This window comes from Callorhinchus milii, unplaced genomic scaffold (assembly GCF_018977255.1).
Source record: "Callorhinchus milii isolate IMCB2004 unplaced genomic scaffold, IMCB_Cmil_1.0 Scaffold2, whole genome shotgun sequence".
Lineage (NCBI taxonomy): Eukaryota > Metazoa > Chordata > Chondrichthyes > Chimaeriformes > Callorhinchidae > Callorhinchus > Callorhinchus milii.
The window spans coordinates 22,227,633-22,253,409 of record NW_024704743.1 but is presented as its reverse complement, the minus strand read 5'-3'; the positions used below and the strand labels follow the sequence as shown (position 1 = coordinate 22,253,409).

Genomic DNA, 25,777 nt, shown 5'->3' with positions numbered 1-25,777 from the left:
AAAGTAAATAATTTAATATCCAGCATGCATCCTGAATAGTAGTCGCAGCAGATAATATGGAAGGATTACAAATCTGGAAATCATCCCAGAGTAAAATGAAAAGATAGCGGGAATCTGAAATCACAGAAAGTTTACAGCACAGCCTGTCCACGCTGGTGTTTAGTTCCCCGCTGGAGCAGATAATAATAATCTTTGCATTTGATATAGTTCCTTATCACGTTGTTGAGACATCTCAAAGCGTGTCACAGAATATACTGTAAAGTGAATTGACTGTATATTATGCGGGTGAAATGCGGTAACTAATTGCGCATTGCAGTGACCAAATTATTATTATTATTTTTTTGAAGGGATAATTACCCCGGAAAGCGGTCTGCCAATGGATTAATAGCTGGGTCCCTATTTAGTGCTAGGTAAACAGAGGCGTGTGGAGTAAGGAAACTTGTTTAAGGTTTTGCCCTGCCCGGGAATCGAACCTGCGTCCTCTCGCTTGTGAGGCGAGTGCTCTAACTACTACAGGACTCCAGAGCAATCTGCCCTGTTCTCTCCCTCTCCTCCCCCGTTCCCCTCCTCCTCCCCCAAATCCTCTTGATATTTTTCCTTCAGCATTAAAATAGTTTTGCTGTCGATGTCAGTCAAACCAAAGAACGGCTTCTGGGGACTAGTTTTACCTGAAACATGGAGCTGAGTCCTTGCTCGGGAGTTTGGCAAACTGCTGTGTGTTTGCCCTTGTTATTTCAGCAATTAATCTCTCTCCCCAATTGCATCAGGGACAGCACTGCCTTCATTCACATGGTTTATGTTGTTGTTGACACACCCCACCCTCCCTACCCCCTACGAGTGGATTACATCCTCCTGATCCCTTCCTCCTTGCTCACCTGATAATTGGTCTGTATCTGGGTTGGGGAGAAGAGGAGAAACAAGAGAGTGTGCTTAAGTCAGTAGAAAAATACTAAAACTTCATTTTTTTACAATATAGAATATAGTCAACTTAGATTATGTTGGTCTGTCCTCGCTGTTTTACATGGATGCCATTTGTAGGAGGAGTATTGTCGTAAAGTGGAACAGTTCTGTTCGGCATAGGAATAAAACCCAAAGCTTTCACATTTGATTTACAGTGTTTCCATACAGCATAGTTTCTGTGGGCGTCAGTACAAGGATAGCTTTTATCCTTGTGCTTACCCAGCATTAAAATACAACGTCCCTTGCTTTTAAATGCCATTCGCACTTTCAGTTTGATTTTGAACTCTGCATCCACGTTTCTCCCCCAACAAACCCCCTGCCTCTGTACACCACACCTTCCTTGTCATCTGTATCTGGCGCTTTATACACAGATGGGGTCCCAGCTGTTTCAGAGATCAAAACCCCGCTGACCCAGTACTGGAAACAATGGGGAAGCTTCGAGCCAGATGCTGAAAGCAGATTTCTCATCCACTCGGGACGTAAAGCTTATTACAAATTAAAGGGCCGGTGCTCTTGCTTTCTGCCCGCAGAGACTGTATTTCATTGCACTCAGTACCCCAACGCACTCTGTGGGGTCCCCTATCCTTGGCTCTTGCCAACCTGAGCTTCATACTTTCCGGAATTAGGTAAGCAGGATGTGTCCCTCCAGGGAGGGAGTGCACGCATCCATTCCAACGATCTATCTCTGAGATTTTCACGTGTAGGTGGGATGCATGAAATTCTCAGCTTGGTTTGGATACTCTTAATCATGATGATGCGTTTTCACATGTGCGAGACACTCGGCTGACAAAAAAAAATCACTGCACTCTTACCATGAATGCATCTTGCACTGTGCTGTGCTGGAAGGTAAGAGATGCAGTTCCAACGGAGGGAAGACTAGATAGATATTGCTGTTTTCGGGGATTAATTTGCAGCCGCTATAATGAATGAAATGCTTCAAAGTGATTTTACTTCAGTTTGTTCTTTGGGTTTGTGATTAATCGTCATCGCTGTCGTTTGCCTGCATAACAACAAGCACTTTATTTTGAATTAATCTCATTTTGTAAACAAGATGCCAACTTCACCATGTCCTCTTCTCCATTAGCGGATGAGCTTTCGACCCTTTTGACCGTGCTCTCTGAAACTGCCCAACTCCTCTGATTCCCAGCTTTCCTCTCTGCTTTCAAAACCCTTCAACTTTCTTTGCAGGTTAACTGTACCTCTGATCACCTTTAGAGCTTTGACTTACAGGGTTAATAGGAGCTGAGTGGGATGCTTCCCTGCCCCCAGTGACTGGTCTGGTCTTCCAAGTCCTGCCAATGAGCTGTGCTGTCATCAGCAGTGCTCTGCTGTACCCCTTGGCTCAGGAGTCAGATGACGTAGACCACCACAAGAGGAGACCACCTAATTCCCATTTCTCCGTCTCCACCTATTTTCTTCACACATGTGTCTTTAATTAGCAACTTTGGACAATCTTTCTCTGGAATGTTAGTCGATTGGGGGATCGCTTTCCAGGGGTAATAATCCTTCAAAAAAAATGTGGTCAATCAATCCACGACTGTTTGTGGGATACTGCTGTATGCATTTGGCTGCGCCCTGAAAATACACACTCTACAATATATTCGTGAAGTGCTCTAAGATGACTCAACACTAAGGTTCTATATGAAATGCAAGGATTGTTATTATTAATGTTGGCTCTGGGAACAACAACAACAACACGATTCCATGTATAGAGCGCCTTTCACGTCGGGAGGACGTCCCAAGGCGCTGGACAGTTGGGTCAGGACCCGAGCAGGGGGGAAATGGTCAGGGTGAGGGGAGGGGAGGGAGGGAGCGAGGAGGGGGGAAATGGTCAGGGTGAGGGGAGGGAAGGGAGAGAGCGAGGAAGGGGTAGAGAGTTGAGAGGGGAGCTGAAGGCACGGTCAAAGAGAAAGGTCTTGAGACCGGCCTTGAAGGAGGAAAGGGAGGAGGCGGCGAAGGCACTGGGGGATGGAGTTCCAGAGCCTCGGGGCTGAGAGGCTGAAGGCCCGGCCACCGATGGTAGGGCGGTTGGGGCGGGGGATGTGGAGCAGATCGGAGCCAGAGGAACGGAGGGTACGGGCAGGTAGGTAGGGGGATAGTAGGTCGGAGAGGTAGGAGGGAGCGAGGCCGTGAATGGCCTTGTAGGTGAGGATGAGGATCTTGAATTCGATCCTCTGGGGGATGGGAAGCCAGTGGAGGCGAGCGAGGGTGGGAGTGATGTGGTCGCGAAGCCTGGTGCGGGACAGTACACGAGCTGCAGAGTTCTGAATGACCTGCAGCTTGTGGAGGGAGGTGGCGGGAAGGCCGGCGAGGAGAGAGTTCCCATAGTCCAGCCTTGAAATGATAAAGGCATGGACCAGAGTTTCAGCAGCGTGAGGGGTGAGGTAGTGCCGTAGTCTGGCGATGTTCCGGAGGTGATGGAAGGCGGTGCCAGTTGTGGCGCGGATATGAGGGAGAAAGGACAGCTCAGGGTCGAACAGAACCCCGAGGTTCCTGACCGGCTTTGAGAGGTGGAGAGTGCAGCCTTGAATGCTGATGGTGTCGGCGCCTGAGGTGCGGAGGCGCTGACGTGAGCCAATCAGGAGGGCCTCAGTTTTGCGCGCGTTGAGCTGAAGAAAGTTGTCTCTCGTCCAGGACTCGATGACGGACAGGCAGCTGTCAGGACATCGGTGGTCGTGGAGTTGAGGGTAGAGGAGGAAAGGTAGAGTTGGGTGTCATCTGCATACATGTGGAAGTTAACCCCATGTCTGCGGATGATGTCACCGAGGGGGAGCATATAGAGGGTGAAGAGGAGGGGACCGAGGACAGAGCCCCGAGGGACACCGCACGAGACAGTGTGGGGGCTGGAGGAAAAGCTGTTTGTGGAAACAAAATGAAGACGGTGGGAGAGGTACGACCTAAACCACTCGAGGACAGGGCCTTGAAGGTTGAGGTGGGAGGACAAGCGGTGGAGGAGGATAGTGTGGTCGACCGTATCGAATGCTGCCGATAGGTCGAGGAGGACGAGGGAAGATATAAAACAGCAGCACCACTCATTTGTACAGTGCCATTCACACTGAATTAATTCTTGTTAGCATTTCACATAGTTAGTGATGAAGTGAGTTTACACGGTGTAAAAAACCTTGCATTGATGTAGCGGCTTTCATGCTGGGAGCACGCTTAAAAGTGCTTCACAGGATTTTACTGTAAAGTGGAGAGACTGTGTATTATGGGGACTAACCCAGAGGACAATCAGTGCACAGCAGTGTCCCACAAACAGCCATAAAATGAGTGATCAATTTTATTTGTGGGATTGTTGGGCATAGACAAATGTGGCAACTAATCTGCATCCAGCAACATCCTGCGAGCAACTAGATGAGGAGCCAGTTGATCAGTCTTTTGGAAGTGAATTTGGGTGAGGAAGGAATATTAGCCAGGATTGCAGGCTCGAACGACCCAGGTTTCTTTGATACAGATACTGAGCCAACAGTGGAGAGGTGCTGGGTGGGGCTGTCCCCAGTGTTGAATAGCTTGGCAACACTCATTGTTTGGGCTCACACGTGATGACTGATACCCCCAGAATGGTACCCAGCACAAGCCAGCAACATGGGGATGGGGAGGGAGAAGCCAGAACGTGGTGAAAGGTAGTTTCTCTTTCTGATTAATTATTGTTATTAATAAAATGGTTCCTGAATGGTGAGACTGACTCTCTCTTTCAACTGCTTAAATTGACACCCAATGGTGGATGTGGGCGGAGGACACAAGCAATTGCCACATGCTCCAAATCACCTGCCATTAGCTGCGTTTAAATCCCACGCTCACATCGAAGCTCAGCGAGTCCTGTAGTCTCATTCACTGCCTCCCACCAACACTCGAGCTCCAACCTTATACAATGCTCCCAGTCTCCCAGCTCTTTTTATATTGTAAATAAGGAATGGCCTTTAATACCCTGGTCCAGAGTGAAATTAATAACAACGAACTTCAAAGAATGCCTCATGACTCACAATGAAAGAGAGGGAGGGAAACAGTTATGTTGGAATATTACCAAGGCAAAGAATGCTGCTCACTTAGACACAGTATTCCCTCTCGTTTTCCCTCCGCCTTTCTGCTTACACAATAGCTTCTATATAAAAAAAATTACACTACCTTTTTGATAGTATTCCCTCCAGCTCTCTGTTGCCTATCCACTCCCATATCTTTAAAGGTTTGCACGACTTCCACCAATAAAAGAATCTGAATAAGTTGCAGTTGTTGTTGGGGTTATGTTGCTATGCCCACTATTGGTGTTGATATTTGCAACGTGGGTTCAGTTGATGGTAAAACTCTGCACCAAACTCCGCAGGTCCATCACCCAAGTCATTGCTTGTCCCCCAACTGATCGACTTCAAGTCTTCAACCTCAGCTATAAGTCTCTTCACACTCATCTCCCCCTCTCCATTCTCTCTTGCTCTGGCGGGGGGAGGGCCCCATCTCTGTAAAGCACTCCAAGACGTCATCCTATGTGAAGGCCGCTATATGAACACCGGTTGATATTAAAGAAATGCAAAATATTTTGAATGCAGGCGCTCATTAAAACCCTTGGCAAGATGTAAACTGACTCCCAATTGTTTTCCCCTTTGTCCTGTTGGTAGGTAATGCAAGTGGTGAAGGAGCAGATAATGAGGGCGCTCAACACCAAGCCTAACTCACTGGATCAGTTCAAGAGTAAGCTGCAGAACCTGAGTTACACCGAGATCCTGAAAATTCGACAGTCCGAGAGAATGAACCAGGAGGACTTCCAGTCGCGTCCCATCCTGTAAGCACTCAGAATCTTTCCAGGTTGCACCTGCCTTTGGCGCGCACGGTTACAGGATTCCTGCCCCTCCTTTCCCTGCGGAGTTTCGTGCCTTCCACCTCGCCTCTCCGCACTGCAAACTTGTGATGCAATACAGTACCATTTGGAAGTTTCATCTAAATTGAAAACGTTACTGGTAACCTTTCGCGACATTTTGTGGAATTGCCAGGATTGACACATCAGTCCTTTATTGTCAACAACAACAAATTACACTTGTATAACGACCTTCAGGTCGGAAAGACGTCCCAGGGCATTGAGTCATGGATTTTTGGACCTGAGCTGGGAGTTGTGGTCAGGAGGGGTGGAGGGCAGGGGATGTAGGGGCAGGAGGGTGACTGAAGGCACGATTGAAGAGGAAGGACTTTAGGCGGGACTTGAAGTAGGGAATAAAGGGAGTGAGGTGGAGGGATTGCAGGATAGAGTTCCAGAGTGTGGGGGCAGAGATGCTGAATGCCACAGTCATAGTAAGTAACTACAAGAAATGGAGTGACACCGTATGGCCCACTGTGTCACACGTTTCTATGGTTCTGTGGAGTGTCCTGTATAATGTTGGGGTAAATCCAAGGATTGAAACAGCAGTCCATTAATACAGACACTACGCATTGTGAAGTGCTATGAGACATGATAAGAATTATCATTATTTAGTGTTGTGGTAACTGCAGAATAGCGTGTAATTATCACTACCACAATTCTCTAGTTTCTGGTTCTTTAGTGGAACAACAACTATAACTTGCATTTGTACAGCACCCGTCACTAAGGAAAGGAATTGTTGTTGACAGTAGTCAGTAGTGGGCATGTACAGTAAGTTCCAGATCTTGTCCTCTTGGGGGAAATGCAACAAGCTTTTTTTATTGTGGAGGGGGTAAAGAAAGTCCAGTAAAGAAACTGTGGACCACCTGAGATAACATTCGCTAGTTTTCAATGACTCATCATGGGACGTTGAAGAATATATCATGATTATGGTGCTATGGCAGAGAGAGGAAATGTATTATTTTTAAAGAGACCCATAAATTAACGTAGAAATGTGTAGGAGTGAAGACCATTGCAATCCATCTGTCCGGTCCCATAGATCCAAAATAACCCATATGCTACCTAGCCCAACATCAAATGGAGAACAAATCTATCATTTTAAGCAGAGAGCTGGATTTCGAAGTGTGGTCAAATTAGCACAGGCTGTATTTAGTTTAGGGTTAACACAGCGAGAGTGTCAGGGATTCCTGTTGAGGTGATGGACTTTTATCTGAGCAGTGGTGTCATGCAGGTCACCCGGGGACTGATGTGTTTCAGTATGAAGGTGGGAGAGGGACAGTTCAGCACGGAATTGCATTGATGCGGCCCTTTTCAGAAGGGGTAATGAGTGTGAAAGTAATTGTAGGTAATTACCGTGCAAGTTCTGTTTGATTAGCGCTTGTTATATTTAGTGTGGCTAAGTACTGCCGCAGGCAAGTGCACTTGTTTCTTGAATTTTCAGCTTTGGATTTTTTTTATTAAAAACAAAGTAGATTGAATTGATGAGCTTCAAAGTGAAAAACGTCAATGGCTTTGAATTGGAAACGCTTTTTGCCACCTAGTGTTTGTCTTTCAGCACCGCCAGCTCAGGTACATAGAGCCAGATGCAGAGTAAAGCTCCCGCTATGTCCCAGTTTGTCTTACTTTCTAACCTCAGAGGCTCATGCACTAGTCTCTGGGTGCAGGCATTGTGCTCCTTGCGACAGCTGCCTTTCTCTGTGTGTATCTAGCAAGGGATGGGTTTAGGGTTCTGGGCTTGAGCCAGTCCTGAATCATTCCGTGTTGGGTTAGCAGAGTTAGCAGTTATAGTTAGCAGAGAGAAGAGATCTTCATATCAGCAATCTGAGCTGGATTATCATTAATAATAAATAATCCTTGCATTTGATATAGCAACTGTCTATATTGTTGTGCAATTCCAGAATCCAATTTCCAAACAACAATGACTATAGGATTTGTAGGTCACAAATGTAAAAGTAGTTTTTTTCACCATTGTGCCACCTTGTGCTTCAATTTTCTTTGATAAAGTACATTTTTAATATCCAAGTATTTTTATATTGTAAGCAATAAGACTATTCTTGTCTCTTACTCCTCTGCACCCCCACCCCCACCCCCCCACCACCCTCCACACAATATGTAGTTACAGTCAATCTCAGTCTAGATGTGAAATCGATCAATAACTAACAAAAATGACTTTAATGCCATAGGAAATCTGTTTTAAATAAAACTGCCCAAGTTACTGCAAGGAAGAGGTAAAATTAACTATGTGTTCAATTGTCTCCTATAAAATAGTATTTGTTTTAATTCTTCCTATGTGAGTGGGTGTTGAGTACAATCACATCCTCCTTGTTATTAAAACATAAACCCTCACTTTTTGCACAGCCTGAGCTAAGGCAGGTAAGCTGTTATTTTGGAACGAACATTGGGGGGGGGGGAATAGTTTTTAGGTGAATTCAGGGCACGAATCTCTTCCCCGCTTCTGTGTGAGAGGTGACCTTTAAAGTGCACTGACTTGGGCAAAAGGAAGATTAAAAAGATGAAACTCTGGTGGTGATGTGGGGATTCAGTCCTTGTTCATGTCCAGGGAGGAAGAATATAGTCTTCACTCTGGGGGATACAACAACAACTTGCATTCATATAGTACCCTTCACGTGGGGCACCAGTGTCTCGGAACACAGTAGCGGAGCATGATGCCTAGCCAGGGGGAGGGAGGAGATGACTCTAAGCACGGTCGAGGACGAATTCTTCAGTCGTGATCTAAAAGAGGGGAAGGAGGGAGCAGGACAGAGGGGTTGTGGGACACTGCTGTGTGCAATTGGCTGCCGCGTTTCGCCCACAAATATACAGTCAATTCACTTTACAGTATATTCTGTGAAGCGCTTTGAGATGTCTTGAAGACGTGAAAAGCGCTATATCAAATTGCAAGGATTATTATTATTGGGGGAGGGAGATCCAAAGCTTTGGGGAGTAGTGGCTGAAAGTGTGGTTACCGATGTTGGAGCGGAGGGGATGAGGGACAGGAGGCCAGATCCAGCCGAGCGGAGGCTGGACATGGTGTGTCGAGAAAGCAGGTTAGATCTCGACCTTGTTATCACCCACGCCCTTGACATTTCCGACCTTAGCATAGTGGACAAGGCCATTTCGGATCACTTCCTCATCTCCTTCTCCTCTCACATCCTTCTCTCTTCCGCCAAGCCCTCAACCATTCTCTATCGCCCGTGGAAAAGGCTATCCCCTAAGACCCTCACAAAGGCCCTCACATTCTCAAATATCCTATCCCTCTGCCTTCCACCCAGGGAGATCTTGAAGCAGCCGTCTAGCTGCTCCATGATCACCTCTCCTCCACCTTCAACTCCCTCGTACCCCTGAAATCCAGCACCATCTCCAAACCCACCCGATCCCACTGGTATAACAATCATCTCCGCTCCCTAAAATCCCAAACCAGCTGCTTGAGCGCAGGTGGCAGAAAACTGGCCTGACAGTTCACCATCAACTGTGACTCGAGCATCTCCACAGCTCCTGCCGTTCTTTGACGCGCGCGAAAACGGCCTTCTACTCCAACATCATCTTGGAGGCAAAAACAATCCCAAAGTCCTCTTTTCCACCACCCACTACCTCCTCTGTATGCCCCCTCAGGCCTCCTCAATCTTCACATCTAATGCCAAGTGCGAGGAGGTCATGGACTTCTTTTCATCCAAAATACACAACATCCTCCAGGCAGCCTCATCCTCCTGCCTCTTGACACCCACCACCACCCCCTCTCCGTCCCCCTCACCCTCCCCATCATCAGCTCTTACCATGACCCCATCCTACATTCCTTCCTCCCCATCTCGCCCTCCTCCCTCTCACCCACCATCACTTCAGTGAAACCCACCACCTGCTGCCTCGACCCCCTCCCCACCAACTTGCTGGTCACCAGCTCCCCCTCCTCTGCCCACTACTGGCTGATGTCATCAACCAGTCCCTCTCCTCTGGATCAGTCCCTGCCCCCCTCAAAACTGCTGTCATCATCCCCCTCCTCAAAAAACTTTCCCTAGATCCCTCAAACCCCAGCCACTACCGCTCTATTTCAAACCTGCCCTTCCTCACAAAAGTCCTAGAACGCGTTGTTGCCAATCAACTCCGCGCACACCTCTTCTCCCACTCACTCTTCGAATCCCTCCAATCCGGTTTCTGCTCGGCCCACAGTACAGAGACTGCACTTATGAAAGTCGCAAATGACATCCTCCCTATCTGTGACCAGGACTCCCTCTGCCTCCTTGTCCTCCTGGACCTCTCTGTCGCTTTCGACACAGTCGATCACGCCATCCTCCTCCACCGCCTTTCCTCCGTCATCCACCTCAGTGGGACCGCACTCGCCTGGTTCGAGTCCTACCTCACGAACCGCCAGCAGTACATCTGCATCAACGGCTTCTCCTCCCGCTCTCATCAGGTTACCTGCGGGGTACCCCAAGGATCTATCCTTGGCCCCCTCCTCTTTCTGATCAATATATTCCCTCTTGGGGATGTCATCTGCAGACATGGGGTACACATCCACATGTATGCGGACGACACCCAACTCTATTTTTCCACCTCACTTTGCGACCTCCCAGTCCCCTGATGTTCTGTCAGTCTGCCTGTCAGACCTCAGGGGCTGAATGAGTGTGAATTTCCTTCAGCTGAACGTTGACAAGACGGAAACCATACTCCTTGGCTCTCGTCAACATCTAAAATCACACGGTTCTCACCTCCTCCATCTATCCGACCTCCCCCTAAAACTCTCTGAACCCGTACATCAGGTTCGACCCCCAATTATCCGTCCTCCCCCACATCCAGTCCCTCACCAGCACCGCTTTCTTCCACCTTCCAGCTCCACCGGGTCTGGGCTCCTCATTGTCCCCCGAGTCCTCCGCTCCACCATCGGCGGCCGTGCCTTCAGCCACTATGCACCGAGGCTCTAGAACTCCCTAGCTCACTCCCTTCGCCTCGCCCCCTCTCTTCCCACTTTCAGGTCTCGGCTGAAGACCTTTCTTTTCGACCGCGCCTTTGGTCACCTTCCCTCCCCCACCCCGACTCGGCCCCGGGTTCCATTACTGTGAAGCGTTTTGAGACTCCGTCCGGCGTGAGGGCGCTATATAAATCCAAGTTGTTGTTGTAGAAAGGTAGGGAGGTGCCAAGGCATGAAAAAATTAGACGAGTGAGAGGATCAGTGGTCAATAACAATAGAAACTTGCATTTATATAGTGCTCTTCATGCAGTCTCAGGAACGTAATGCTTACTGCTGGGATAAAGTGCTAGGCACACGGGGATAGTTTTTGCTGTGGGCGTGTACAACGCTTGTGGTCAGGTGTGGGCAACTCCGCCTAGTCTGTCAGGCTAGAACAACAACAACAAAATTACATTTATAGAGCGCCTTTCACGTCGGGAGGACGTCCCAAAGCGCTGAACAGTCAGATGTCAGGGCCCGAGCATGAGGGAGGGGTGGTGTATGGGTGAAGGAAGGCAGAGAGGTGGGAGGGAGACCAAAGGCACGGTCGAAGAGAAGGGTCTTGAGACCGACTTTGAAGGAGGCAAGGGAGGGAGCGAGGGGATCGTGGGATGGAGTACCAGAGTGTGGTGGCAGAGAGGCTGAAAGCCCAGCCACCAAAGGTCGGGCAGGAGACATGGAGCAGACCCGAGCCTGATGAGCGGAGGGAGCGGGCAGGTTGGTAGGGAGGCAGCAGGTCAGAGAGGTAGGAGGGGGCAAGGCCATGGATGGCCTTGAAAGTGAGGATGAGGATCTTGAACTCGATCCTCTGGGGAATGGGGAGACAGTGGAGTCGGGTGAGGGTGGGAGTGATGGGGTCACGGAACCTGGTGCGCGAGAGTACACGAGCTGCAGAGTTTTGGATGATCTCCAGCTTGTGAAGGGAAGAGTTGGGAAGGCCGATGAGGAGGGAGTTCCCGTAATCGAGCCCTGAGGTGATGAATGTGTGGGTGAGGGTTTCGGCAGCCTGAGGGGTGAGGCAGTGGCGGAGTCTGGCAATGTTGTGGAGGTGGTGGTAGGCAGTGCCGGTCATGGCGCGGATGTGGAGGAGAAAGGACAGTTCAGGGTCTAACAAGACACCCAGGTTCCTGACTGGCTTAGTGAGGTTGAGTGTGCAGCCGTGGAGGCTGATGCTGCCAGCACCCGAGGTGCGGAGGCGCTGGCGCGAGCCAATCGGGTAGAGTTGGGTGTCATCCGCATACATGTGGAACCTGCCCGGTACAGTGATGATGCCCGGTCATCGCAGCGATGCAGACGAGTGCTGACACCTTACTCGGCTCTTTCTGTCTGCAGTGAGTTGAGGGAGAAGATTCAGCCCGAAATCATGGAGCTGATCAAGCAACAGCGGCTGAACCGACTTTGTGAAGGAACCTGCTTCAGGAAGATCAGCAGCCGACGACGACAAGGTACAGGGTGGGGGTGGCATTGGCTGTGGGGAAGGGGGAGAGGATTTTGATCACAGCCTCTGGGACTGAAAAGGCATTGTCAGTAAAAAGGCAATGTAAACGGTGAGCCTCGGGACGTGAATTGAACCCCCTCAAGGAGACTTGTTCCGTCCGACTCACCTCAGATCTGAGGTCGACTCAGAGCCAAGTTCTCAATCAGTGAAATGCTCTTGGTGAACATGTCTCTTTTCCTCCCCCCCACCTTCTCCCCTCACTCCCCGGGGATACACAGAATAATAATAATAATCCTTGCATTAGATATAACGCCTAATCATGTCTTCGGTACGTCTCAAAGTGCGTCACAGGATATACTGTAAAGTGACTTGACTGTATATTCTGTGGGTGAAACACGGCAGCCAATTGCGCACAGCAGTGTCCCACAAACAGGCGTGGATTGAATGACCAAATTATTATTATTATTAACCCCCGGAAAAGTGATCCGCCAATTGACTAACAATCAGGTCCTCCTCGTCTTTCTCCTCTTTGTTTAGTATTGTCTTTCAATCTAACGTAAAATCAAAAGCAGAAGCTCACATACAGCTCCTTGGTGCGATAAACTCATGTAACACTTTAAAACAAGAGCAGGCCATCCAAACTCACCATCCACTTTTCCACAAGATTCGTATGTGGAATTTCTAAATCAAACTCAGACCTCGATAACCTTGAATCCATCCATTTGACATAAATTTGTTTGGTTCATTTTTTGTTAAAAAAAACACTGCAGTTTTTTGATGTCACATTTTCCTGTGCTTTGTTCAGTACCTTTTTTAAAAAGTTTTTATTTTGCAGCATGTACTTTAGAAAAAATGTAATGTAAATGTAAAGTAAAGTAATACTGATTTACATTTATATTGCGCCTTTCACATTGGGTGGATATCCCAAAACCCATAACGGTGATACTCGAAATCTCACGTCGCACATAAAACTGGTGGAGGATCTGTTTGGAATGGAAGTTGAGACCAAACCTGTTTCACGTTGCAGACAAATTCTGGTATTGTCGGCTTTCGCCAAACCACAAGGTCCTGCATTACGGAGATTTGGAGGAGAGCCCCCAGGGAGAGGTACCGCATGAATCTTTACAGGACAAACGTAAGTGGTCCACAAAGGCTCATACATGTATACTATGCCCTGGTTATTTGGCCTTTTTTCTACAGGTTGGACCGAGCGTATTTTCAACACGTGCGATATCCATGTCTGCTATTCTCTTAACAGCCCTGAGACAGGGAGCTCTGGCTGCTGCTGCTATGCACCTGAGCTGCTATTTTGCATTGCCTGCATACAGCAGCCAGTGATGCCCTCTCTTCAGTGGCAAGAGAAACCACTGAGTGTGAGAGGCACAGCATTAATGCGGCTGCCAACCTTGCAGTGTCAATATTGTCCACTTGTGTATTTTGTGGGTGGGGGGGGTGCAGGGGAAGGGGCAATCTGTCCTTTGAACAGGGATCGATAGTGTATGGGGTGGAAGAAAAAGGAAGGGGAGGGAGAATCTGATTTGTGACCAAGGGCACAATGAGCCCTGAGAGAGGAAAAGGGCACATTTGATTCACAAAATAAAGTGCCACTCACTTAAATGCAGGACAGGAAGTGGCACTGTGTCTCAGCAGTGGCAGCAGCAGGAGTTTTGCCATTAACAGAGGGTTTTCTTTATTTAACAGTACCAGTGGCAGATATCAAAGCCATCGTGACTGGGAAGGATTGTCCTCATATGAAGGAAAAGGGAGCTCTGAAGCAAAACAAGGTAACCAAACAAATAACCGTTCAACGTAAAGTTTAAAACATTTTTTCGACTGGGGCAGGGGTCGACAACTAATATTTCAAAGTACAGTAAGTTAAAAATCTAGATGCAGGCAATAAATGCAGCGTAATAGGTGCACAAGGATAAGGAGATTGTGCAGTTGCAGGATTTTGAAGGGCAATCTTAAAGTTAGACACCAGGAAGTATTTATTTACATGGAGGATAATCGAGAGTTAGAGTGGTTACAACCCGTTCTAGGGTTACAGTGGGTGGAAGAGGCCAGCATTGACTTAAGAAACCACTTGATATCGTGATGGGAAGACAATTGGGTGGATGAGATCAGATGAACTTATCCAAACCTCTCTTGTGATCTTGTGTATGAATTATAGTAAGATCCTGCTGTGTGTGGGAATGGTAATGCATTTTAGTCATACAGGGGCAGGACATTCTCTGTGACCAGGGCTGTCTCTACCTCCTCGTTCTTCTTGAACTCTCCACCGCCTTCTACACTGATGACCATTCTTCACTACATCTCCTCTCAGCTCCACCTTCACGGTTCATTGCTGGTTTCATTCCTACCTTTCCCAATATCTCCACTCTGTACCTGCAAACGGCTTCTTCTCCCACCTTGCACCATCACATGCACAGTCCTCAGGGCTCTCTTTGACATTTACATGCTCCCACTCGGCAATGTCATCCACAAACATGGGATTAACTTCCATATGTGGAGACACACAACTTTTATTTCTCCATCCTTGATTCCAAGACTACTCTGACTGAGGGAGTCAGGAGGCCTGGGGAGATCAACAACAACCACAAATTACATTTGTATAGCACTTTTTACGTCAGGAGGACGTCCCAAGGCCCTGAACAGTCAGGGATCTGCACCCGAGCTGGTAATTGGGATCAGGAGAGCGCTAACTTTCTGTCAATTGAATGTTGACAAGACAGAGGCTCTTCTGCTTGGTTCCCATCTGTGCCTTCTCACCTCAGGTGATAACAGCATCTCTCCACCTAACGGAGCCAGTGAGGAACCTCTGTGTCTTGTACAAGTCTCAACTGTCCTTTAAACCCCACATCCATGCCATAACCTGTTCAGCTTTCCCCCACCTCTGCAACATTACCTGCTTCCGCCATAACCTTTCCCCTCGGACCGCTGAGACCCTTATCCATGCTTTTATGACGTCCAAGCTTGACTACGCCAACTCTCAGCTTGCCAGAATTCCCAACTCTTCCCTCCCATTCAGAATTCTGCAGCTCGTGTCCTCTTTGCCCCAGGCTCCATAAGCCTCTCACCCCCACCCTCACTCGGCTCCCCCAACCCCCGGAGGATAGATTTCCAAGATCCTCACCTCACTTTTAAATCTTCCATGACCTTGCCCCACCCAACCTCAGAGACCCTCTAAATCCCTAACAACACGCCTGCTCTCTCTGCTCGATAGGCACTGCCCTGCTTCACGTCTTCCGCCCTGCCTGCCCACCATTGGCAGTCGAACCATCAGCCTTTCTGCCCCCACCCTCAGGAATTCTATCCCAGACTCACTTCGCCTCGCCCCCTCCCTTGCCTCCTTCAAGGCCTGTCTCAAGAACTTCCTCTTTGACGGTGCCTTCGGTCATCTCGCCCACAAATATACAGTCAATTCACTTTACAGTATATTCTGTGAAGCGCTTTGGGACGTCTAGAAGACGTGAAAAGCGTTATATCAAATGCAAGGATTTTTATTATTATCTTCCCACCTCCACCCCCCCCTTGGCCCCCACCCCTCCCAAGTCCAGCTTCCAGCTCAGGTGCAAACCCTCAACTGTCCAGCGTCTTGGGACATCCTCCTCACATAAAAGGCGTTAATATAAATGCAATTCATTGAGGTCATAATGTCATAAAAATCACAACAAGGAGTTGATGCATAAAAGAGGTGAAATATTCCTGACAATTACTGTAAAGAAAAATGTCCGCTTTCACCGGTGATCTCCTCATATCCAAGCTGCCCTTTTTAAGACATCCCAGACATTTCGCTTGCGAAAGATGTGAAAGTTCCAGTTTCAAGGGCAGCAAAAAACAAAGCTGATCTTTATTTCTGCTCATCCTCTAAAAGGCCTATATTTAAGTTTCATGCCAATGAATATTAATGTGATTGATTATGTCGAGAGCGGTGCAGAGTTAAATGCAAATGTTATCTGGAACCCTGCTCGTTGCTCGTGTTTGATCTAGCTGCCAGGTCCTTTGTCTTTGTAATGAAATTCCTTCGCTGCCTTGTCCCTGCGGGGTTGATAGAATTTGCTTAAAGCTGTGGTAATGATAACTTTGTACAACAATTTTTTATCAGGGCTTTGACAAGCTGCTCAAACTGACATCCCCCATCAGCTCAGTGCTCTGGGAATGCACCCGCTTCCCTCTCCGTTATGTTTAACTAGCGGGGTCTGCCCTTCAGTCAGGGGAAAGAGAGAGAGTGACTCCCTCCGACCGCACGTACATTTTGTTGGCCGTTGGTGGGGATAGGAACACTCTGTGGGAAAGCTAGTACCAAGGGTCAGGGTTATCTCTGGAATTAGCAGGAGAGTGAGTCAGTGCCCCCAATTCTCCCAGACACCTCTCACCCATGCTGCTATGCCAGGCTGTAGTGCGGCAGGTTGCACACCTCCGTCTTTATTTGGGGATTGATGTGGGAGGGAGAAAATAGTGTGCAGGAGGTTGGTGGGGGGCGAGTGGAGGGAGAGGATAAAAGAGAGCAGGAGAGAGAGAAAAATAATGGTAAAGTTTGTTTCTTCCATGACTGACATGATAATGTACTCTCGAGTCCGGCCTCTACGTTCCTCCTGTTGTCTGTCTGCTCCCAATGCTGTAGTTAACTCTCTAACTTGGAATAGCTAGTGGACGTCCGGGAGAGACAAGTGCAGTGATAACTCTAACAGCCTTGATTTAATTCCACGTGGGTCTGTGCTCCCTGTAGTTTCCTGTCACTTGTGCTGCACACTTTTCATTCATGGGCTGCTAAATAAAGAGGAAATAAGGTGAAGGTCTCAGCTACCACTTGCTTGATTCAGTTTGAAAGCTGCCTTGTTGGATATTTCCGTTTGAGCTAATAAACTGTGAAATATGGGGTTATCATATCAGGCTGAGTACAGCCAAGAAACTGCAGTGGAAATTCTTCCAATGTGCAGAGGATTCACATGAACAGCAGCAGCTAAAGAGAAATGCTTCACAAATACCAGAGATTGTGTCACATACCATCACCCGCTTTCTCCCTGTGGGGTTCGTAGGAACAAGAGGAGGCCGTTCGCCCCATCGAACTTATCTACCGCGTCGAATGACTTAAAACAATCACCTTATGCAGTTAAGATCTGCCATCCCGAGGGCTGGGCAAAGTATCTGTCTCCACTCTCAGTGCTTAGCTCTTGTTAAAGGCATGGCCTTGTTTTTTAAAGTGTCTCCATTCTCCTGACCCATCACTAGCATGAGCCTCGAGGCACAGACAGGAACCAACAAGGATTCAGCCCCCACTCCCCCGCACCCGCCCCCCCCCCCCAGCCCCACCCAAGGTCTGTGCCGCAAAACCATCCAGTTTAAAAAGTGACCACGGGACCCATTCTGCCTGGGAGAGGTGCACTTATGTAATAATAATAATCTTTGCATTTGATACATTTGATATAGCACCTTATCACATCTTTGAGACATCTCAAAGCACTTCACAGAATATACCGGAAAGTGAATTGACTGTATATTTTGTGGGCGAAACGCAGCAGCCAATTGCGCACAGCAGTGTCCCACAAAACAGTCGTGGATTGAGCGACCAAATTATCATTTTTTTTGAACGAATTATTACCCTCGGAAAAGCAAACTTTGAACTTTGCTAAGCCTAGTCATCTCTGTACCACCCATGTTCCCTCACTGTGGGCAAACCTCTTTACATCCCTTTCCAGCCTGCCGATAGGGAAATTTGGGTGGATGACTTGACCACCCAACTTGCAGATAACTTTGATAACTGCAAGCACTCGTGTTCACCACAGTTCTCCCTCTGCTAGTGTGAGACTGTGGTATTTCTTAATGGGCTGCCATCATGGTAATTCTGTGTTGCAAAAGGGATTGAGAATGCTCCCCATTCCCAATGACCCATCTGCTCCCCCAACTCTGAAGATTGAGCCAGGCTGGCTCGTGTTTCATCAGTACTGCCCTGTAGTCCCTGTGGATCCACAGCACTCCAGCCTCTGGAACCGAGACAACCACAGAGGGTTAACTGAATTCCAACAATCCATTGCCAAACATGTCACTTTTGAGGCAGTTCATCTCCAAGGAGACCCTGTGTACCTCCCCTCGAGGAGGATAGATGTGTTTATCTAGTGCTGATAGCTGCAGTGAGTGGCAGTGGGAAGGCAGCCTGAGTCACATATAATGCATGTAATGTGCAGAGTAGCATTTATCCAGCCTGCAGCAGTGGTTTAAGAGGATTTAATTTTTTTTTACCACATGGGCTTGCTTGGTGAACTGCTAAGTAGACAAACTATATTTAATCTCTAGCAGGCATGTCCACTGGGACTTTGCAGCCTGCCTTACCGTACAAGCCTATTAATTTAGTTGCTTAATAATGTTTGGGGGAAGAAAGCAATTCAGAAACTGCCCGACCCTGATACATTACATCACTCAGTGCTGCTCCACGGACCTGACTTTTGCTGAAATGTTATTTGAATTTGGCTGTTGGGCAGGGAGGGTGTGGAGTGGGGGTGGGGGTGGTGGGAGTAGGAACGTACCTTAAAGACCTTGCCAAACCAAAATACTGGAAGCACCTGGCCGATGCCATCTGCCTGTTTTGTGCACGTAACCCTGAATAATGCAGCCAACCAGCCAGCTGTGTCAAAAGCTTTAAGCCATCCTCCCGACATGGAAGGTGTTACATATGTGTTAATTGTACTGGTAATTTTCACACTTCTTGTCCATCTGGCACAGTTGGTCAGCCTGGCTCAGTTGGTCAGCCTGGCTCAGTTGGTCAGCCTGGCTCAGTTGGTCAGCCTGGCTCAGTTGGTCAGCCTGGCTCAGTTGGTCAGCCTGGCTCAGTTGGTCAGCCTGGCTCAGTTGGTCAGCCTGGCTCAGTTGGTCAGCCTGGCTCAGTTGGTCAGCCTGGCTCAGTTGGTAACGCTCTTGCTTCTGAGTCAGAAGGTTCAAACCCTGTGTCACAACTTGGAACTCATTTAGTTTATGCTGACACTCCATTGCAATGCTGGGGGTGTGTTTCATTATCAGAGTTGTCATCCTTCGGATGAGATGTTAGACTTTAGAGGTTCCGTCTGCCTGTTCAGGTGGATGTTGAAGGTCCCGTGATACTATTCGAAAAGAGAAGGGAGTTTCTTCTGGTGTCCTGGTAAACAAATCCCCCAAATAAAATTGGTCATTCACTCTGTAATTGGTTGTGGGACATTGTTGTGTACGAATTGGCTGCCGTGTTTGCCCACAGTATACATAGTCAACCCACTTTACAGTATATGCTGAGAAGCACTTTGAGATATCTCGATAACGTAATACGATGCTATATCAAATGTAAGGATTATTATTATAAGGATTTCTTTACCCAGAGGGTAATTAATGACGAGAAGAGAGTTAGCAGGAATGGTAGCTGAAGCAGGTGATTAGATGCATTGCAAAAGCAGCTTAGGGATATTTAGTACAGTACGAGGTGGGTATTCTGGAAGGATGAGATTTGATAGGCCAAAGGACCTTCCTCATTCAAATCTCTTGGGATTTTCTGCTTGGACTCTAGCACACACACACACACACACACACACACTGGAGAGAACCAGGCCCAAACCCATTCAAATAATAATATATTTGTGACAAAGGAAGCCTTTATGGGTAATGCAGAATGTGATTTGGGCTTTAGACCTCATATCAAGTGTCTTTAAAATGCTAAGTGGTAGTTAGATGCGTCTGTGTTTTTTTAAATATCAACGTTAATGTTTTCTTCATTGACTCCACTTGCCTGCTTTTATTGTAAGAATTGTTTACATTGAATTTGCTGCTCATAACAGTAGTTAACAGTTCTTGTGTCTCAGATATAATGTTGGCGGAGTGAGTGGGTGGGTGGGTCCACACAGTATGAGTGGGTGACTGATCCCTTGCAGTAGCTGCTTTTGTCTCATTGAATCTTATGAAATCCTGTAGTGTATTGGTTCGAGCACAAGTGAGAGGTCCTGGATTCAATTCCGGGCAGGGCGAAATGTTAGGCAATAATCCCTTCAATAAATAAATAAATAAATAAATAAAATAATAATAATTTGGCCATTCAGTCCATGGCTGTTTGTGGGATGCGATAAGGCACTATATCAAATGCAAGGATTACTATTACATTGCTATTATCTTTCTCTGTGTCTCCAGGAGTTGTTGGAACACGCCTTCTCCATCCTATATGACCCCGACGACTCTTTGAATTTCATTGCTCCTGGAAAGCACGAGGTAAGTGTCATTCCTCCACTCCTATTGCTAAAACTAAATCTGTTTGTCTAAATGAACCCCTTACCCTCCCATCCACCCCCTCCATTCCCCACTTCTTTCTTGAAGTTACTGAATCGTGCCGGCATCTGTTTGCACGGTGCCAGCGGCCTCCACTACCTTGCCTAAGCGGTCGGTGCTTGGTGTGGACAGGTTACTTGGCCGTGGAGAATGTCACAGCAGAGGAGGAACACTCCAATGTTCTGGTCTGTGAAATAAATGGTTTGCGGAACTATCTTTAACACAACATACTCACTTTTCAGCAGGAGTCTCCAGAGAGTGATCAGTAACTGCTATGCTGGCTAATTTGTTTCTTTCCACAACACCAATTGTCGAGCTCTAACTGCCAGGGATCACAGTGGAGATCAGCTACATATAAGTGCAGAGCTCTCTGCTCGTCCAGCAAAGACCCTCCCTAACCATTAGTTCTGGACCCGTCCTGACATGGCTAATCTAGCTCATTAACCAGACGTCAATGCTTTCGATCCCTACAGTCAGATTCCACAGGGTCCATTCAATCCCAGGGTGATCTGGATGTCAGTTTTCCACAGGTCTTAAAAAATAATCGAGGATTTTCCACAGTTCTACCTGATATTACATTTTAGGTATAACAGTGCCTTGCAGGTTAAGACTGGCTAGAATTTCAGACCTCTGATTGTTTCTCTTTAACTGAAAGATCCTTCCCGACCATTAGAAATTTATAAACGGCCAATAATAGTAATAATAATCCTTGCATTTGATATAGCGCTTTTCACGTCTTCTAGACGTCCCAAAGCGCTTCACAGAATATACTGTAAAGTGAATTGACTGTATATTTGTGGGCGAACGCGGCAGCCAATTGCGCACAGCAGTGTCCCACAAACAGTCATGGATTAAAAATGACCAATTTATTATTGTTTTGTTTTTGGAGGGATTATTATTAGGCTCTGTGTGGAGTAAGGAAACTTGCCCAAGGTTTCGCTCTGCCTCGAATTGAACTCAGGTCTCTCACTTGCAAAGCGAGTGCTCTAACCACTGAGCTACAGGACACTCTGATTGATGAAAACGTTTCAGTGCAACACGTTTTCTCCATTATTTAAACATGGGGAACCAGTAAAGACACACTGTATTAAATAGTGGTTGTCCTGTATTGCTCATTGGTGTAAGTAAAGCTTGGTGCTCACAGTCTGTGTGTTTGGTCAGACTATTCCTGAGAGCTTGGGTTGTTCTGTGTGCAACATGACGTCAGCCATCAATGGTGTTGGTCAACAAGGACCTGAGGATTGAGATGGAAATCCTCATAGCCAATAAGCAAGACAATGTCTCCATTTTTTTGATGGAGCCGGCGAATGAAGCACTGAGACCTGGGTTCGATTCCCATTAGGGCGAAACGTTGGGCAAGTTTCCTTACTCCACACGCCTCTGTTTATCTAGCAGTAAGTAGCAACCCAGTTGTTAGTCGATTAGCGGATCGCTTTTCTGAAAGTAATACTTACTTTAAAAAAAATAATAATTTGGTCACTCAATCGACGACTGTTTGTGGGGCACTGCTGTGGGCAATTGTCTGCTGTGTTTCGCCCACAAAATATACAGTCAATTTACTTTACAGTGTATTCTGTGAAGCGCTTTGAGACATCTCAAAGACATGATAAGGCACTATATCAAATGCAAGGATTATTATTATTATTATAGGAACTTTTGACCTTTGATGGACTTATATTTACACCTGCAGTCTTTCTTTCCCCCTTTTCTGCGGCGAATGCCAGAGTTCTATGTAGCACCTTCCCACACAGAATGATTCAATTTGGGAGCTCACCAGAGGCACAACCCATGAACCATTTACTTCATAGTCCAGACTATTAGTGTTCCTGCGAGCGGCCGGGGAGCAAGTCTCAGCTTGGGACTGTGGCCAGCTGTGAAGATTTGGCGAGTGACACTTCCTCAGGGACAAAATCTCTCTTGAGATAAGTCCCCACCTCATGCACTGGATTCTATGCCTGGGGTTGAAGTCACAGGTGGGAATAGTAGTCAACAGCTCAAACCTCACACAGCTGAGCTCATCCAAGATGTGACAGTAAGTTTAAGGATGGTCGGAGTCCTGAGCCTGTCATGTTTGCTCTGTCAGATGCTCCAGTGGAGCTGAAGCACCAAAGTCTGTCACTGCAGAACAGATTCCACACTAACCCAGCAGGGGCACTCAGCTCCGAGATTCATCGTTTAGCCTTTGGAGGCTTTTGGGACCATCTGAATTTTTTTGTAAAGTTCAGAAGAGTAATGCTGCAAATGTATGTTATATCCAAGGTTTCTTCCCGAGCTGCCACCTGTGCATCACTTCTGAGTTTCAACCCAGGAATTTCCATGTGTAGGCGGTGCATGTAGAACTTTGTCTGGTTTGGACACTCTTAAGCATGTTGATGGGTTTCAACTTGGATCGGACACCTGGTTGTCCAAAAATCAAGCTTCCAGCTCTAGCATGGTTAGAAAGGGCTTTGAGTATATTTAAAGCTGGACTGAAAGTTCAGTCCTCTAAGGATATAACTGCCGAGCTCTGTATTTGTATTAGAACAATCTAATTTGAGATATTCCTTAATAAAGAATCCAAGCTCATTTGAATCTGTAGCTTCCTGTTCTGTATTGTCCTGGATCATTGAGTGAACGGACATCAACACTTGAAAATAAAAAAAACTAAATGGATTTGCCATAAAACAAAAGTGCATCTTGTATTGAATAGAATGTAAAATACATAGTTTAGTTCTTCACCCGCTGTGAGCAGGGAACAGCAGCAACAGGGAACAGCAAAAGGAAGGACATGGGAGTGGTTGTCTACACAACAGGTTCCCAAACTGAGATCTAAGCTGAGATCTAAGCTGGTGGGTGACCCAAAGCCAGAAATTCCACCTGGCTCTGTACTTGGGCTGTTCTCTTAATGTGGGAGCAAGTTTTTTCTATATTACGTTTTTTTTGAAAACTGGATTAAGAATGAGTTTGCCAAAGATTTGTCAATATCCCTGTGGCTCTAAAATGTCTAAGTCTGGAACCAGGGGAAATTTCAGACTCCTGTTCCATTACCTAGATTTGCACCGAGAGTGCTTTCCCCCTCCAGCCTAGATTGGGTGAACACTTTTAACCTTTTACAACTTTGTTTAGTGATTTTCTGTCCAAATAGCAGAGGATCTAGCTGTTGCTTCAGGGGTTGGTGCATACCTTGTCTTATCAGCTCTCCTGCTGAAGAAAACCTCTGTCGGTCAGTGTGTCCTAAGTTGTGAGAGTTATAATAATAATAATAATCCTTGCATTTGATATAGTGCTTTTCACATCTTCTAGACGTCTCAAAGTGCTTCACAGAATTTTTTTCTTGAGGGATTATTGCCAGGCGTGTGGAGTAGGGAAACTTGTCCAAGGTTTCACCCTGCCAGGAATCAAACCCAGGTCTCTCACTTGCGAGGCGAGTGCTGTAACCGCTGAGGTGCAGGACGCCACATACCAGAATGACACCACATACCAGAGTTGAGCAGAATGACAGAGTCACACTAACACTGAGCCGTCGCCCCCCCCCCCCACCCCCTTGACCTGTTTTGCCTATTTGCTTTCCAGTACTGCGTGTGGACGGACGGACTGAACGCTCTGCTCGGGAAGGAGATGATGAGCGAGCTGACCAAGAATGACCTGGACACACTCCTCAGCATGGAGATGAAACTTCGGCTGCTGGACTTGGAGAATATTCAGATCCCGGAAGCGCCGCCTCCCATCCCCAAGGAACCCAGCAACTACGACTTTGTTTACGACTGTAACTGACCCCCGCAGCTTGTGAGGTTAAACTGGATGAGTTAGTAACTGGAGCTATTAATACCCCTCTCCCCACCCCCATATACCTTCCTGCTATCCTTTAGCCTCTACTAATCCCTCAACGAGACCAAATTGTTTTCTAATTTCTTGGGCATTACTTGATAAAGATGTCAATGTTCCAGTGTCATTGTTGGTGCACTTGAGGCAGTGAGGTGACACAATGATAAATACCACAATGACCATCTCCACTCAGTGCCACACCGAGTCTTGCACATTCCGAGGCTCAACTTGACTTGGCCACAAACTCACATTCCTGGCACGGGCTCAGCCGTCACAACAAGATATCACAAGACTGCCTTCCTTTCACACGCTGGCTGTTAGCAGAGAGCAAGGCAGGGGGAGGGGGAGAGAATAAGAAGTTGTAACATGAGAAGATGAGGCAGATCTTTAAGAGAGAATGAATGAAAATCGCCACGCTTCCATTCAAGAAACCAGAAACCAATTTGTTCTACGTTCTGCTTTTAATAGTTTGACTTGCGGTCCTTCCTGGGGCCTCCCTCATGTCGTTGGACCATTGGCTTTTTCTAGATCTGCATTTGCCCTTCTAGAGCCAGCGCACACTGTGGCATCGTACTGTTGTAAATCATTTATGTGTATCATACTGCAACAAAGAGGAACGGTCCAATGGACACTACACCTACATACTGCCAGCCTGGCTTTGGCATTTTGCAGAGGGAGCTATGTGATCAGCTGTAGTGATTTTTGTGAAATCTGCCAAACAGCCAGTATTATATCAATAATACTCCGTTGCAGTGTTAGTGCATAATTTACAAGGAAATATTTTGTACAAAAGCTAAAAGGCTTTCACCATTTAGGCTGGTTTAAGTAATTATGTATTTAATAGGAAATGCACATGTCTGTGGTGTTGTGCAGATATTCCTTTTAAAGCATTGAAATATCCGAGTTAAATTGTCCTCTGAATCTTGCCGTTTACAATTAAATAAAAAAGATTTATTACATTAGTTGTGAATTGATCTTTACTTCACCTGAGGCGACAGTCGAACTTTGCGCAAGTCCTGTGTGTGTATGTGTGTGTGTGTGCGTTTGTGTGTGTAGAAAAGGAAGATACTGTAAAACAACAGTCACAACACAGGACCCTCTGTTTGAGACATTCGTTCGAATTAGGTGATATAAAATGTCAAGAAAAGCCGATTGATGAAAGGTTAATAAATTTGTGTACAATTTCTGGTGCTCCGATGCTTAACAACAGACACTTGCATTGAATATTCCCTTAAAATTCTACTTATTTTTGTTGTTGGTTGGTTATTGTTTATGGCCATTGTAGAGCCTGGGATCAGCATTGGCTACACACACCCCCGCAGACTGACACCGCCAGGGCTGGCGTGTAATAATATCGCGCCTTATCACATGGCTGAGACGTCTTAAAGCGCTTCACAGAATATACTGTAAAGTGAATTCTGTGCATTTTGTGGCCAAAGTGGGGCAACCAGTTGCGCACAGCGGTATCCCACAAACAGTTGTGGATTGAGTGACCTATTTTAAAAATATATTT

At 46.9% G+C, this 25,777-nt stretch overlaps 1 protein-coding gene across 4 annotated transcripts in view; it reads left to right on the top strand.

The window, feature by feature from the left end:
- The window catches only part of elmo1 (engulfment and cell motility 1 (ced-12 homolog, C. elegans)), a 153,291-nt gene extending 128,065 nt beyond the window's left edge, over positions 1-25,226 (top strand). For all 4 annotated transcript variants that reach the window (XM_007889707.2, XM_007889706.2, XM_042332595.1 and 1 more), the window contains 6 exons: positions 5,571-5,734; positions 12,078-12,190; positions 13,211-13,318; positions 13,885-13,967; positions 20,326-20,403; positions 24,013-25,226. In XM_007889707.2, the coding sequence (XP_007887898.1) occupies positions 5,571-5,734; positions 12,078-12,190; positions 13,211-13,318; positions 13,885-13,967; positions 20,326-20,403; positions 24,013-24,213 (747 nt within the window). In that variant the 3' untranslated portion in view covers positions 24,214-25,226. The remainder of the gene's footprint in view (positions 1-5,570; positions 5,735-12,077; positions 12,191-13,210; positions 13,319-13,884; positions 13,968-20,325; positions 20,404-24,012) is intronic.
- The last annotated feature ends 551 nt before the right edge of the window (positions 25,227-25,777 follow it).